The sequence below is a fragment of the Onthophagus taurus genome, chromosome 6, assembly GCF_036711975.1.
Source record: "Onthophagus taurus isolate NC chromosome 6, IU_Otau_3.0, whole genome shotgun sequence".
Classification (NCBI taxonomy): Eukaryota; Metazoa; Arthropoda; class Insecta; order Coleoptera; family Scarabaeidae; genus Onthophagus; species Onthophagus taurus.
The window spans coordinates 8,897,573-8,913,938 of NC_091971.1; the positions used below are offsets into that span (position 1 = coordinate 8,897,573).

General features: G+C 31.1%; 2 protein-coding genes across 2 annotated transcripts in view; one reads left to right on the plus strand and one right to left on the minus strand.

Moving 5' to 3' along the window:
- Positions 1 to 4,350: 4,350 nt before the first annotated feature.
- The window catches only part of LOC111427851 (26S proteasome non-ATPase regulatory subunit 1-like), a 112,226-nt gene continuing 100,210 nt past the window's right edge, over positions 4,351 to 16,366 (minus strand). The window contains exons 9-11 of the mRNA XM_023063193.2: positions 5,245 to 5,926; positions 4,576 to 5,191; positions 4,351 to 4,524 (exon numbers count right to left, since the gene is read on the minus strand). Of these exons, the coding sequence (XP_022918961.2) occupies positions 4,454 to 4,524; positions 4,576 to 5,191; positions 5,245 to 5,926 (1,369 nt within the window). The 3' untranslated portion in view covers positions 4,351 to 4,453. The remainder of the gene's footprint in view (positions 4,525 to 4,575; positions 5,192 to 5,244; positions 5,927 to 16,366) is intronic.
- The window catches only part of LOC111427853 (5-hydroxytryptamine receptor 2A), a 36,498-nt gene continuing 35,339 nt past the window's right edge, over positions 15,208 to 16,366 (plus strand). The window contains exon 1 of the mRNA XM_023063195.2: positions 15,208 to 15,389. The gene's annotated coding sequence lies outside the window, so the exon portion shown is untranslated. The remainder of the gene's footprint in view (positions 15,390 to 16,366) is intronic.

The window sequence follows — 16,366 nt, forward strand, 5'->3', positions numbered from 1 at the left end:
TCAGGTGATCGAATACGAAAGATGATCAAAATGAACGAAAACGAAATGATATCTAGATTCTAAATGTTCTTAAAACTTAAGCGGTATAAAAAATTTTTTTTTGTATGTAATAAACTCGACGAACACTTCCACGTTAACGGTAAATATACGATCCAGGAAAGCTAAAGCAGTAAAACCGAAAAGTTACTGAACTTAATTACAGTTTATATTGGCTCCTTCCACTCAGCGCAGTTAGATGATGCGAAATCGTCTCTATAATCTCTTCTAAATCGTTACTAATTGTACCAACACTCGTGGATTAATAGGAATCATGACATGTGTGAAATATCGAACCAATAATATTCAATTTATAATCAATAACTTAGTGTGAAGAGTGGTCGATTGACTATTTCTTGTGTTTATGTGTGGTAACAGAAACGATAAATTTAAAGACTTTTTAGAATCGATCAATATTATATGTTATTTTTTTTCTGATTTATTGCATTTTGTTACCATAAGTTAATTTATTGAAGGTTTTCTGGTAAATTACTCAACTTTAATTCAAGAATTGGATTTCCATAATAATTAGCAATATATTATCTGTGTCAACATCAAGTTTAGTTAAAAGGATAATCTTTTCAAAAATAAATCGTTTTTTATGGATAGTTTAAACTCGAGGTGGCGAATACGCTAGTGTTTAGTGAGAATCTGAATCACCGAGGTTATTACTCAGCGTGTATCATGCCAAAGATAAGATTTTATCTTGATACCCTAATTTTTTGCAAAATCGCCTAATCTAGGAGCATTTCTGATTCACCATCGAAAAGCAGTTCCAGCATAACGATATGATGTGATGGATCTATCTTTTACTCTAGAAAGTTATTCTTGGTGGTAGTGACCATCCAATGTCAACGTTGTTGGTTGCAAGACCAGAATATTACCAAAAATGTTAGATGAAGTATTTAAGATTGCAGCAGTATGTGCAAAAACGACTGAAATATGTTAAGGATTAAGTTGGGTTGATAAGGTGATGTGGTGTTTATAAATAGAAGTCCTGATTTACTAATGGAAAACTAATACATCAGGTATAACGTTAATATTGAGTAAGAAGTAAGCTGCCAAAGTTGTGAATTTTGTCCACAAGCAACGAATTCTTCTCAATATGTTGGGTAAACAATATTACTCCCGATGCACTATCAAAGAACTAGCAGATGAGGGGTCCCAAGTGCACACAATAACAGCAGTTATTCTATATTTGGCAATGAAATACAAAAGTTAGTCGTTTCAGAAAAATTAGCTCATATTGCTTGACATTATAAGAAGTAAATTCTACAAATTATTACTTTTATCACTTTTTCATGCGTTTATTGCTTTACTTTTCAGTGATTGTAGCTTTTATTTCTTGCATCACATGACAGTATTTGTTTATCTGCTAGACATCTGAAAAAAAGCTCAATTTTGAGTGTTGTAGCGTGCTTGATGGACAATTTCTTTTTTCTAACAAAAAAGGCTGAATTGAAAAAAGGTTAACACTACCCCAGAAATGGAACAAAATGATTAGCTATCAAAGAGATATTAACAGATATTATTCTTTAGAGCAAAGCTTTTCTGAAAAAATTTGGAACTCAAGAGTAGACTTGCGCACCAATAGAGCTATTCCTTCTTTACCTGCTAACCCGGACGTTTTACTTTCCTTCTTCTGCATCTGATCGTTCTGTGATTGTTAACATTTTCATATTCTGATAATTGTTTAATATCTGGTTTTCAGCCCACCCAAACTGTTTCCACACATTGGCCTTTCTGGACACTTATTTTGAAAAGTCAACTTTTTTGACACCGTGATTACTTGATAAAATTTTGAAACTGAGTTTTTCGGGTTGCCAGAAAATTCAAAAATATTTCATTTCTATAAGTTCTATCAATTTTATCTCATTAATCTAATTTTGTCGATGAAAATGTTAGATTGACCAGAAAAAATGGAATCAAAACTTGTTAGAATCAACAGGGAATAATACATGCGTGACGTAAACATTTTCATTTAGTTAAAAAAAGTGCCTTAATTTAGCGTTTTTTAGCAGTCGAGTAACAATACGTTTTTTTTTGCTGAAAAAAGCGATGAACCCAAACTATATAATTGGAAAAAAAATGTTGTTCAAAATAAAATATTCGATGGAGTATTATGTGAAAAATTTGTTATTTACAAAATCGTTACATACTTAATAATTAAAAATATCACAGATATTAAGTAACATATATCTAAAAGTTACGGATTTTCTCGTATTTTATGTCTCATTACGAAATAATGCAAAACCCATAAATCATAAACTATTTTTATATTCAAACTAAAATTCCAATTACTATTTCTGGATTGAATCATATCCTGGGATTATAAGAACCAAGAAATCCATTTCCTTCCGTAATTCCAATTCAAAAATTTTGTCGGTTTCGATAACCGATAAAATTCATTGTAAATCTAAAATAATAGGTGTTGGAGGTAATTTGATAATCTCACTACTATAACGATTTAACCCACTCCCACTTTTTTATTACTAAAAAAAGTCATCGTTGTCGTTTATTAACCAAGAGCCGATACCTTCTTCGTCTTCGTCGTCACCATCCTTGGGTTCCTCTTATAACTCCTTATAACTTGTTCGTGCATCTTGTTTATGGGCAATTTCCCGAACGCAACGACCTGTTGTTGTTGAACGCGAAAGGGGACGCCCTGAAATTGAGTTTGAGGCGTCTCTTGGACGACTCTCCGGTATCTGTTTAAATAGCCGCCGATCGACGTCTTTTTTCCGATGGAGCGTAATTTCGTTTTTAAGCCGCGACGAAAACTACCACTAAACCGATTTTTTCTTTTTTGTTTTCGTCCCCCACATCCTTCGGCCGTTATTAACCCGAACCCGGATCGTAATATGTTTAATTACGTATGATGGCGTCGATGAAAGTGTTAAAGTGCGCGCTTCGATGATGTTGATGGTACCGGAGATGCGTTTACGGCAAATTTGCAGTTTATATATTTTAATCGAAACCGTTTACCCCGTGGCCAAAACCGTAACGGTTTTAATACTTACTTATTTTAAAGGGTAGTTTTCGGGTTTTATAAAATGGTTTTTAAAATTGGAAATCTTACAAAAAATTCTCTCCATTTTTGAGTTAATGTCTTTTGAGCCCAAGAGTTTTATGTCTATTTGAAAATTGATGAGATATTTTATCAAAATATTGACATAATTATGTATAGTCGAAGTCTATACACATTACGTCGTAATTAGTTTGAGATTTACGGTTTTAATTTAATGAGTGGTTTTATGGGTAATCAAAAGTGGCGCTTTATGAAACCAGTCGGTTCATCCGAAATTGAATCTTCGTCGTCTAATCGACTCTCAAAATTGCATTTACCCCCGGCGGTGATCTTCTGCAATTAAACTTTCTAATAACCAGGTACCCATAGGCTTTAAGGTGTCGTGCCTATTAAGATGACGCCACGCACACCACGTCGACTTGCAAGGTTTGCGAAAGCGGGACTTTACAACGATTCAATTAATTTTAACGTTATTGAATAGATCCAACTATATTTGATTATCCACTTAATCTTCTTACTTACACAAAAAAAAGGAGATAAAAAAATGTAATTAACAAGCTGGAAGGTTGAGTGGTTGGGTTTATATGTGGAAGCATCATCGAAGAAGAACAAAGGCAAACATTGTCTTGAAAGAAAACGGTCGTGAAGAGGAGAAGAGGGCGCAACGGCCGCATCTGGCCGAAGACAAACCGTTTTAACACCGTGCCCGCTATTAATCATAATCAATTCCGGGCAGCGGCTACTCATTATGGGCTGTTATAGATCCCTGATAGTCCACTACGGCCAACACCTTCTGACAGGACCTTCTTTTTCTCTAACCATCGTTACAAGAAATCCCTTTTTAGTTATAAATATCAAAATTTAATACCAAATTATTTTTTTTTAAATTTCTAAATACTTTTAGTAAGATTACTTAAAAGTTTAATTTTAACATTTATGGGGGTGTGTGTGGTCATGACTTGTATATCAGAGTCAAGAATGCGGATGTTCCTGCCGTTTCCTTCTTCCATTTTCTCAGAATGTTAGATAACGAAGGACTTCGAGTTAATTGCCATGTCTACGATAAAATTAATCGCGATTTACGTTCATCGGATTTAATAGGAAACGAGACGCTTAAATAATATTTGTATTAAATAATAATAAAGAAAAGGGAGGAAATTAGCTATGTTTATTAATGCCATTTACACACAACTTACTTAGTTTTAATAATTAATTTGATTTGTATACTTTCACAAATTGAAAAAATATGACAATCATATAGACAACCCAAATTACACCGAATAAAATTTTCAAGGAATAATATTTTTATTATAACACAAATAATACATAAAAGGAAATAATTTTATCTCAAACAACATAAACAAAAAAGTAAATAAACTATATAATTGTTTAGTCTTCAACCCATTCGAAAGGTTCTGGTGGATCAGGTTCTTTTTCCTCGTTACTTTTCGGCCCAAAAGCTGTAAATTTTAAAATTTTATTATCTCAAAAATAAAGCTAAAAAAAAATACCTTCAACAGGTTCCACAAGTTCTTCTTCCCCCGGATTCATATTTCTCACCATAACAATTCCGCCGATAGAAAAATCTTTCAACGCTACATATTGACCACCTTCAGGATTTGAAATAACTTTTAATTGTTGTCTCATTACTCTAGCCGGATTACTTAAAATTTCGAAGATAGGATCTGGTTCTTTTTTCTTTTCCTCTTTGGAATCGTCTTTAATTTCTTTTTTATCGTCTGATTTTTTATCACTAAGTTTAATTTCTGATTTATTTTCCATTTTATTCTCAACTTTATTTTCTGTTTTATTTTCAATTTTTTCTTGAGGCTTACTTGGAGTTTTAGGTGGTGTTTTCAGCGGTGTTTTTACTTTTTCTTGTGATTTACCATCTTGTATTTTAACATTTTGTATTTTAGAATCTTGTATTTTAACATTTTGTATTTTAGCATCTTGTATTTTAGTATCTTGAATTTTAGCATCTTGTATTTTCACATCTTGTATTTTAACAATACCTTTATCTTGAATTACATCCGGCAATTTATTCTTTATACTTGATACAAAAACTTGCTTTTTTGTGTCATCAATCACCACTTTCTCAACTTTTTTATCATCTTTCTCCGGATCCTAAACAAACAACAAAATATAGAAAACAAAAATTAATCCCCAACAATACTAACCACATCCATCTTTTCATCTCGATGTCTTCCATGTTCTCTTCTTCTTTGTCTCGCAGCGATGCTTAAAACGGCCGATGCAATCTTTTCGCGTTCCTCTCGTTTTTTCTCTTCTAATGGTGGAGGATAAGCAAACATAGACGGTTTCGCATTTGATTTAAAAGTTAATTTCGGCATTTGTAATTTTGCATTCAATGCGATCAAACAAGTTGGTGTAAAAGCTAAGGCTAAACAGTGAGCCAACGGAAACCAGTACCAATATTGTGTGAAAACCAACGCTCCAACAACTCCCATCATATTTGTATGTCCAGTTCTCGATTGTAACGATAAAGTTACATTTCTTCCACCGGCGTCGATAATCCCTTGTGCTAAAATTGCGCCGAATTTCGCCATAACGTCGTCGTGTTTATTGGAAATTACCGTGGAGTAAGATTGACGGAAAAATGATGCTTTAGAACAGGTTTGATCTGTTTGTTGGATTAAAATCATTGCAGACGCGATTAAAGCTCCTTGTCTTACGAAGTTGATTGCGTCAAACATTATCATTGGTTCTAATAAATTGAGGGCTTCACGAAGTCCTGTTCCTGCACAAGCTATTCCTAAAGCCATTGCTGCTCCATAACGAACGTGAGGATTGTAACTTTCTGCCAGTAATGATACTACACTTGGACAGTGATCAGGAGTTCTGAAAGAGAAAAGATTTAATTGATTTGATTTATTGTATTGTGTTTTAATTTTTAAATACTGCATACAAAAATGTTCAAAAAATCATATCGACTAAGTTTTTAAGAATCATGATATGATATGTATGTTAAATTGAAGCTTAAAGATTCTAGTTTATGATGTGATATAAAAACTATAAGATAATATTATTGAAATTTCCTGGAAAAAACTATTCATGAAGAAATTGACAAATTTATGAATCAAAAATAAAGAAAAATTCAAAAAATCGTATCGACTGGGTTTTTAAGAATTATGATATGATATGTATGTTGAATTGTAGCTTAAAGATTCTAGTTTATGATGTGATATGAAAACTATAACATAATATTATTGAAATTTCCAGGAAAACATGGTTAAAGAAGAAATTGATAAATTTATGAATCAAAAATAAAGCGAAATTTTCAAAAAATCATATCGACTGTGTTTTATGATTTATGATATGAAATTGAATGTTAAATTGTAGCTTAAAGATTCTAGACTATGATGTAAGATAAAAACTATAAGATAATATCATTGAAATTTCTAGGAAAAAAGTATTAAAGAAGAAATTGACAAATTTATGAATCAAAAATAAAGCGAAATTTTCAAAAAATCATATCGACTGTGTTTTTATGATTTATGATATGATATATATGTTAAATTAAAGCTTAATGTTTCTAGTTTGTGATATAATATAAAAACTATAAGATAGTTTTATTGAAATTTTTAGGAAAAAATGGTTAAAGAAGAAATTGACAAATCTATGAATCATAAAGCGAAATATTCAAAAAATCATATCGACTGTAAGTTTAAGAATTATGATATGATACGCGTGTTAAATTGTAGCTTAAAGATTCTAGACTATGATGTAAGATAAAAACTATAAGATAATATTATTGAAATTTCCAGGAAAAAAGTATTAAAGAAGAAATTGACAAACTTATGAATCAAAAATTAATCCAAATTTTCAAAAAATCATATCGACTGTGTTTTTAAGAATTATGATATGATATGTATATTAAATTAAAGCTTAATGTTTATAGTTTGTGACATAATATAAAAACTATAAGATAATATTATTGAAATTTGCAGCAAACAATTACTAAAGAAGAAATTGATGAATCAAAAATAAAGCGAAATTTTAAAAAAATCATATCGACTTTGTTTTTATGATTTATGATATGATATATATGTTAAAATAAAGCTTAATGTTTCTAGTTTGTAATATAATATAAAAACTATAAGATAGTGTTATTGAAATTTCCAGGAAAAAATGGTTAAAGAAGAAATTGACAAATTTATGAATCATAAAGCGAAATAAAGCGAAATTTTCAAAAAATCATATCGACTGTATTTTTAAGAATTATGATATGATATGTATGTTAAATTGTAGCTTAAAGATTGTAGTTTATGATGTGATATAAAAACTATAAGCCAATATCATTGAAATTTCCTTGTAAAAATTATCAAAGAAGAAATTAACAAATTTATGAATAAAAATAAAGCTAAATATTCAGAAAAATCATATCGATAGTGTTGTTAAGAGTCATGATACGATATGTACATTAAATTGTAGCTAAAAAATCTAGTTTATGATGTGATATAAAAACTATGAAATAATATTATTAAATTTACAGGAAAAAATCATTAAAGAAAAAATTTTCCACTGTTTGAACTTTTTTTAGTTTATACACACAATTTTTATAATGATAAAAGTAGTTACCTAAATTCCTTTGTTAAATTTATGCTTAAAAGAGGTCTCTGAAGATACAACGTTAGGTGCCCTTTTTAAATCGGAAGCAACTCAAGCTTTTCAGTGAGAGATGGCGCAACTTACACTAAAGCTTTAAAGCAGCAATTTAACAGAGTATCTCCAAAAAAGGATGTCATTAAAAGAATTACTGCGGGGAAAACTTAATTACATCGAGAATTTGGTTGTGTTAATTCATTTTAGTTTAGGATAATGCCATAAGGTTTGAGTGTAAGTTAATTGAACTTGAGTTTTTCTCTTTGTTTAAAAGCTACTTACTTAAATATAATAAAGTCCTTGTTTACCATAATTTTTTTTTGTTTTTTTATTAAATCAAGAATTACAGTTCAAATTAGCAAAAACACAAAGGTCTTATAATCCTTATTAAAATGGAAAATCCTTGTTAAAAGACTTCAGGAAGTTTAAGGATAACTTTTTATTAAAACAACTTTAACAACTAAACTTTTTATCGTAAATTTTCAGTCGTTATCTTTGATTACGGCGCGTGCACTTAAACAAACGAAATGAAACTGTTACGTATGTTGAAATACACGCGCCGTCGAGCGTGGTGAACACCAGACAAAATTGCAACTTTGCAATATCCTTCGTGTGCAGATGGCATCCCTCGACCGGAAGCTCCAATTCGACTATGTCTTCCTAAAATTGAGCTTTCCAATTGAATTTTACTACTCCTAATTAGAAACTTTGTTTTCAATTTAAATTCTAAAATTTGTTTCTTCTATCAATTTAATTTATTTTTCTTTTTGAAAACTTTGTTTTCCTTCAATAAGGGTTACAATGTGATGATTATAATAAATGTTGTTACGGGTCTGATGAAGTTCCGTTTTGTTTTTGAAACTACACGCTCGTAAATAAAACACATTGGCGATGATTGATAGTCTTTGAAACGTGCGAGGACATTTTCGCATCGTCATCGCAACTAAAACGGCGCCTTTACAACGATAAATTTACCACAACATGAATATTGCAGTTATAGTGTTAAGATAAATAAATTATCCGTAAAGAGTTTATCCAAGTCGACAACATAAATTGTTGAAGATTTGAGTTATTTTAGCGGAAGTTTGTTATCAACAGAGTATTCAAAACCATCGTCTCAAATTTACTACACCACCATAGATCCTGCTACATATAATCAATAGATCTTATCGAAGAGGAGAGAGAACATATGACCTAATTTAAGTAAAGTTGGCTTCACAAACTAAAGCTTCTACCAAGCTATCGGAAGCTCCATTCACAAGCGATCCCGTATCATAGTTTTGACTCCCACATTCACTAGCGATCAAACTTTTTGAACAAATTGGAAGAAATTTAAAACAGGTTAAAAAAACACTCTAAATTTAGAAGTTGCTATTTTTAAAATGAGTGTGGTTAAAAACTGTCAAAATGAAATTCTCGTGTAAATTTGTTAGTTTAGGATCCGATTGTGTTAGGTGGGTCTATTTTTGAAAAGACCATGTGTGATATATCAGTGTGGATGTTAAGTGTTTGGTGGAGAAGAAACCTAAAGAGTTAAAGTAACTGGACAGGGTGTTATTTTAGATTTTAACACATATCTAAAGGATTTATTATTGGTGGAGAATAGTTTTTTTTTTACAATTCTCTTTGAGTAAGATTAATAAGTTAAGAAAAAAAATTAAAGGCGTTTTTTGTTTCAACTACAAGACAAATCGCTTATTATTACCAAATCAACACTCACACAACATCCGTAATTTAACAGTATTTCTGTTGAATCGATTCATTATTTTTTTTTTAATATTTACGACTCCACATTTTAAATATTTATAACTTCACGTAATCCCATAAAATATAACATCAATATTTATAGATTAAAACATTGGGGTTATTGTAAAAGTCTATTTTACGATTAATGCCCAATTTTAAAAACATAATACTTAAATTATATTGCTTAGATGTATTTCATTATGTTTTATTGCGTCATTAATAAATTTGGGTTGAATGAAAGGCGGGGATGGTTAAAATTATTAATAAAATCATTCCGATGAGAATCATCCTTTTTGGTGGAAAGACGTCAGACGGAAGAAATAGACCGGTATAAGTTTAAGTGCAATTTAAATTACGTTAAATTTTCCAATATCCCGTCGTGACAGACGAAAATGGGCTTCGTTAAGGTCGAAAGGTTATTACATACTTCTGGCGTCATTCCTAAACACGCCAAGCGAATTTACTGGCTCGTAAAAAGGCGGACGCATTTTATTTATACAACCCCATAGAGTGCCATAAGACCGAATATAAGAGTGTGTTATTTTACCCTGTATATAGGGAAATGACCCAATATCGACATATCCACTTAATCTTTACCGCATTATTTATTATTTTTATAGGGATAGGGTGATTTTTATTCAGATTTTTTCAAGGATAGAAAAAAGCATTCCTCTCATTTTTCATCTCCCCTTTTTATATGTAGGCCATTCCTCGGTTTTAATTAATCCGTTGTCGAGTATTAAATAGGTCAAGACGCCACAAACCAGCATAAACTTGCTGCTTCTTGATTAAACGTCTCAATATGACGTCTAATCAACGCGTTTACATCTTGTTGAAACCTGTTCGATCTATCGACATTAAATTAATGAATTTTTTTTCGATATAAAAGTTATTCTATTCTTAAATTATTAAAAAAAATTGTTTATTATTAATTAAGCGAAAATATTTGTCATAACACAAATTTTATTTGATCCATTTTCAATTTGAAACTAATTTTCCTAAGTGGAATATCCGTTTGTATGTATTTTCAAAACTTTTTCAATAGAGAACAGGGTTATTCACCAGTTTGGAGGAGGGACGATTTATCCGATTGTCAGGGGGTATTTTGTGTAATTGACGTGGAAGTATGTGACACCGTTGTCATCGGCACGTGCGCGCCCATAATCGAACTCGTACCCAACAGTTGGAGCTTCTATTCCACCCTCAGCTGCCTAACTCCCATGAAGTTATGACGACGACGACGACGGCACGTCGCGATGACAGCAATCATGGAGTTCTCGTGTCGGTTTTCGGAAAAGTGCGTGACCGAGTGGAGCAGGGTTCTCGATGGGTGACATCAACCGAATAACATGAAGAATGTGGTCAAATATTAATATTTCAAGGAGTCTATTTTTAATAAAATTCTATATCTTTGAAATGTAACCATTTAATTGTATTTAACATAAATTTGTTTCCATAAAGTTAACGTCTCGATACTTTAATCAAATTTTCCAAGAATAAAACATCCAGAAACGATCCATTAGCAGTGTTAATCTTCGGAACATGGTATTCCAAATCAATTAAAATACGAGTTAAGAAAATACGAATTATCGTAATCTTCTTCTGCGTCGTATTCTCATAACTGAGAAGTCGTGATTCTATGTTTATGAACATTCTTTTACTTTATTCCTCTATAATTGGCGATTTTGCCACCTAATTGGCGATTTTCCCCTTGGTTTTCTGCCTTTTACTTTTCCTTGGACAATTAATTTTTCCAGGTTATTTCCATCTTCCGTGGCATATTCCCCCCTATTTAAAAGGAGTTCTGTACTAAACTTGTGTACTTTTCAAGTCTTTCATAAAAAAGGAGAATTATGGACGTTTTCATTGTGTCACTCTATAGAAAATTTAAAAATACTCATGAGTATGCTAAAAACATATCGTATCTGAGTAGCACAAAGAACGAGTGTAACATTTCCGGTGCCAGACAAGTTTTAGTATTTTACGTCACTTTGATGTGTCCCAATAATGCTAAGTATACCTCAGTTCATGTCCAAACTGAACTAATTAACATCTGCGGTCAGGTTATAGAAATACAAATAGGTGTTGAAAAGAGTATTTCCTATCAAAATTCGCTATATAGAAAAAAACCATATCATATTAATCATTAAAAAGGTTTGACGACCAATCGCGATCGGAAACACACTACGTAATTTCTGAATAAACATGCAAGAATTGAGGGGGCAACAAAAATTAAAATGAAACAGTGCATTGCAAACTTCTATTGTGCATCATATAGACTGAATTTAGTTATTAATGGGGTATGCTCAGTTCTGCAAATTCAAAATTGTTCTTTAAGGAAATTGTGCAATTATTCAAGAAAGTGTCTTAGGAAGATGGTAGCAAGTTTAGCTTTCTTATGCGAAATACGACGGTTGCCAGATCAGCTATATTGATTGAAAAATGAAACTTATTGTTGCCATGGTCATAACAGTGCCAATGCTTTTGACGGTGGTGGCGTAAGTTTTCTTGACGATGAAGATGACAAAAGAATCGATGAAGTAGTTCTTAAAGAAACGGCCGCTAGTATGAAATTTGTTTTGCAAGCATATATCAAGTTAAATAGTGAAATCTGCATTGTTCAATCAACTCCTACAGCAGATATTAACTCTCCGGATGAATATTACAATAAAATTCTTTTCGCTATGAGCTTTCAGAATCCGAAATTTTTAACATGTCCGCATTCAATATATTTTATGACATAATCTGCCTAATAATTTGATTCGGTACTAAACCGTTGTGAAGAAGCATATAATATATATTGATTACAATATTGATAAGGGAAGCAAATTCCAACAGATTTAACACTTTATGACGCTTTCAAGGAAACTGAATTTTTACAGCAATGGGGCTCTTATTGCTTTTATGACTTTTTTTTATGATCGGCAATGATTTGTTCCGTTAAAAGAAGTTTAAGCATCTTAAGGAACGCTATGACGTAGCACCAGTCAACTGTTAAAAATAATAAATATGTTTAATAGTGATTTTGCGAAAACCCGGATTCCGGATATCCAGCATATCTATCCGGCTATTACACTGCCACATTATTGCGATATTTGAATAAAAATGAAATTAATAAGAAAGCTGATAAGATATGTCAACTTATTTGGATCCAAGATACACTAATGAACTTTTTTGATGCTGATTTAACTAACGAAGCAACTCTAAAAAGAGGATACTTTAATTAATAATTGGCGATATTTCCACAAGGATCCTTCAAGAAATGAATCTTATAGCGAATTTTGAAAATTATCTATGAAAATTGCAACATCGAAAATTTTATCAAAACTTTAAATATTGTTTTCTCAAAAACTAAAAGTTATTTTTCAAAACGTGTTGGTTCATTGGAAAGAGGACACTTTTATTAACACTTTGGGAAATGTTCATACTCATATTCCAAGAAGTGGATTTTATACAAATTTTTAAATTTAATATGTGAAAATTGCAAAATTCGAAAAAATTGTCGATTATTTCAAAAATTTATTTCTCAAGAACCAAAAGTGATTTTTCAAAACGGCTTTTTGCATTAAAAAGAGGATACTTTAATTAATAATTGGTGACATTTTCACAAGGATCCTTCAAGAAATGAATTTTATAGCAAATTTTGAAAATTATCGATGAAAATTGCAACATTGAAAATTTTATCAAAACTTCAAATATTGTTTTCTCAAAAACTAAAAGTTATTTTTGAAAACGTGTTGGTTCATTGGAAAGAGGACACTTTTATTAACACTTTGGAAAATTTTCATACCCATATTCCAAGAACTGGATTTTATATGAATTCTTAAAACTTAATCGGTGGAAATTGAAAAATTCGAAAAAAATGGCAATCATTTCAAAAATTTATTTCTCAAGAACTGATAGTGATTTTTCAAAACGGCTTTTTGCATTAAGAAGAGGATACTTTAATTAATAATAGAAAGTGATAACAGCGACAGTTCTGTTAGTAATGAATGTGATGATGAATTACAAGCGAAGAGAAGGAAACTAGACAAAACTGCAACAAGATATTTTATATCTCGTAGTGGGATTGGTACAATGAGGTTGCTAAAGACAAACCTGATATAAATAAAGTTGTATTCAAAGAAAAAAGTCCTATTGGGGTTGAACTTGATTATTATCTGTAGTGTCCAACACCTAAAAGAGATACTAATTCATGTGAATGGTTGAGTACTAAGTAATAGGTTTTTAATATCCGGCCAAAGCCGAATATTTGGTAACTATTCGGTATCCGGCCCTTTTTAAAAAATGGCCGCATACCGGATAGTTGCCGGATATCTATTCCACCACTAGTTTTAACTATTAAAAGAAATTAATATCTATTCATTCGGGTTCTACCCATGGTAAATATAAAGGATAAGCAAACATTTTGTGAAGACAAAAGTAGAAATAGATAGTTGATTAGAAAACAAACATTCTTACCAAAATGTTCATTTAAAGAAGTCAGATAAGACTTACATACAAGAAAATGAAGATAGATGTATTAATAGAGATAGAAGTTTTAATAGAAATAGAAATTTTAATAGAGATAGACGTTTTAATAGAAACAAAAACAATAATAGAAGTTAGACAAAATTTTGACATAATTTGTTACATACATACTGAAAAGTTATTTTTCGAAATATTACACTGCAAAAAGATGTACTTGATACAGACAAATTTGATATTCTTAACAAACTTACACTAACTGTCATCCGAAAAGCTCGTACGAAAGTCTTCTTGTAACTGTGAGATGAATAATTTTAAAACTTAGTAGTCTACTATTTTTGTAAGATAAAATTTATGTTACGATTTATGTGTAAATGAAATCTTTTAAAGGAAAAAAGAAGGTATAAAACCAAAATGTATCATTAAAAATCTAAGTGTTAAAGTATTTTATGTTAAAACAACAAAGGAAAATCTGGTCGATATTTTAATATGACAAGATGTGAATGTTTTTTTAGTTCGTGAGTAATTAAAAAAAGTGACATGGAGGTGTTTAAAAAGGTCTGGTTGTTTGAACTGATTCAACAAGCAACTGGTTGCTTCGTTTTGGTTCCCCCGGTGCATGAAAAGCTTTTGTAATGAAGTTCGAGAGTGGATGGAACATTTCTCTTCAGTTTTATTTCTCTAGTGTTTATGTTGCCTCTTCGAGGTGAGTACATAAAAATAATCACAAAAGAAAAAAAAAAGATGATAAAATTTGCTGGTATTTAGTAATTATAGTTTTGTCATCATAAAATAAAACGGTCTTGGTGGCAACAAGTCCAATAATTAGATAATTCGTTTACTGTTGTTAATAACTACTAACAATGTTATTGTAGTCATGTTTTCTCTTTATCTTATCACGTTTTGTGGTTGTTTAACATTACTTTTTTCACACAGAAATTGCGCTAATTAATTTCCGTTTGTTAAAACACAAATTTTACATAAATTTCAATATTAATCAGAAAATTGAAAACAACTCTTATCTATATTCATTTATTTTAGCTGTCTAAACTTTTAGATTTTATTTCAGTTTTTTTCAGTATTTCAGATATAAAACCACCACAGTATAGAAAGTTGAGAAAAAGTTTTTTGGGTGTAAGATAAAGTTGGCTTTTTCCCGATCTTTCGCAAAACTCGTCCAAGAATAACGTGGGCTTTTTTCAAGGATTGCACCTGCATTCACACGCGAGTTTATCTCTCACCACTAACGGCCGCGATGTGCGCCGCCGACAAACTTAACAACCGACGCCAGTCTGACGCTGGCATCGTTGGCGTCTGGACCGGACGACAGACGCGTCGTTTCACGGCGTCGATTTCGCGAGCGAAAAGTTTCACACCGAACGAAAGATTGCGGAAAGTGATCTTGTAAATCTGAGTGTTACCGAACTTTCTTCATTTCAGAAAACTTTCAATGTAATTCCGCATTAAAATTTTTTTTAACCCCAAGGCAAGTAAATTTTAGTAATTTTTTGAAAAAGTTTTTTGTTTTTTGAAAATTTATCTTACGTAAACCTTTTCACCTGCGTATTCTCATTGTTGAATATTATTAATTATTGTGTATAAACTCCATGGTGAAGTTAAAGTTATGATTATGTGGTAAATATTTTAATACGAAATTTATAAGAAATATTACTTACAAAGAGTTTTAGTTAGTTGAAAGATTTTGTTGTATAAAACTAAAACCCACTATAAAGTTTTAACTAGTTTTATTAAAATTACAATGGAACTATGAAACCGACTAACTGATTAAATTTAATCCTGAAACAAGTTGAAATGTATTCATTCATTCATTTGCCGAGTATTTTCAGTTAAATTAAATTTTCTTGTCTAATATTTCCTATTTCTATAATATCATATTTCCACAATCACCACCATAAAAATACAAAAAGAAAAAATTAAATTGAAACTATTGATTGAATCCAAACATTTATTGCATCTCTCACATACACTGAAAATGCGGTTAAAACTAAATTAGAGACACACGAAGACGTGTACTAGAAGTCTATCCAATTTCTTGATGGAGATACCCCGAGGACCTCAAAGTATAACTTAATTTCGAATCGGTACAGCACTTCCGCGAAGTTTGTATAACACGAAACGACAACAACTCGAACGAGAGTAATGGGATTCCAAAGTCGCGTTCGATTTATTACACAAGATATTCGATCATTACCCCGAGCAATTACCTATTAACCAGTCAACTAAACTGTATATAGAAGGGGAAATTAGCGGAAGACTAAAACGAAAATTGATGTACAAATTATAAATGAGTATAGCGGGAATGCGATTTTAAATATAAATGGATTTTATTTGATCTTGAATGACTAAGAATGGGCTATCTGGGGAAATTTGGGGGACAAAAAGTAATTAAAAGTGCCATAAAAACTTGTTGCCTTGTGTTGTTTTGGGGAGTTTATTACAGGA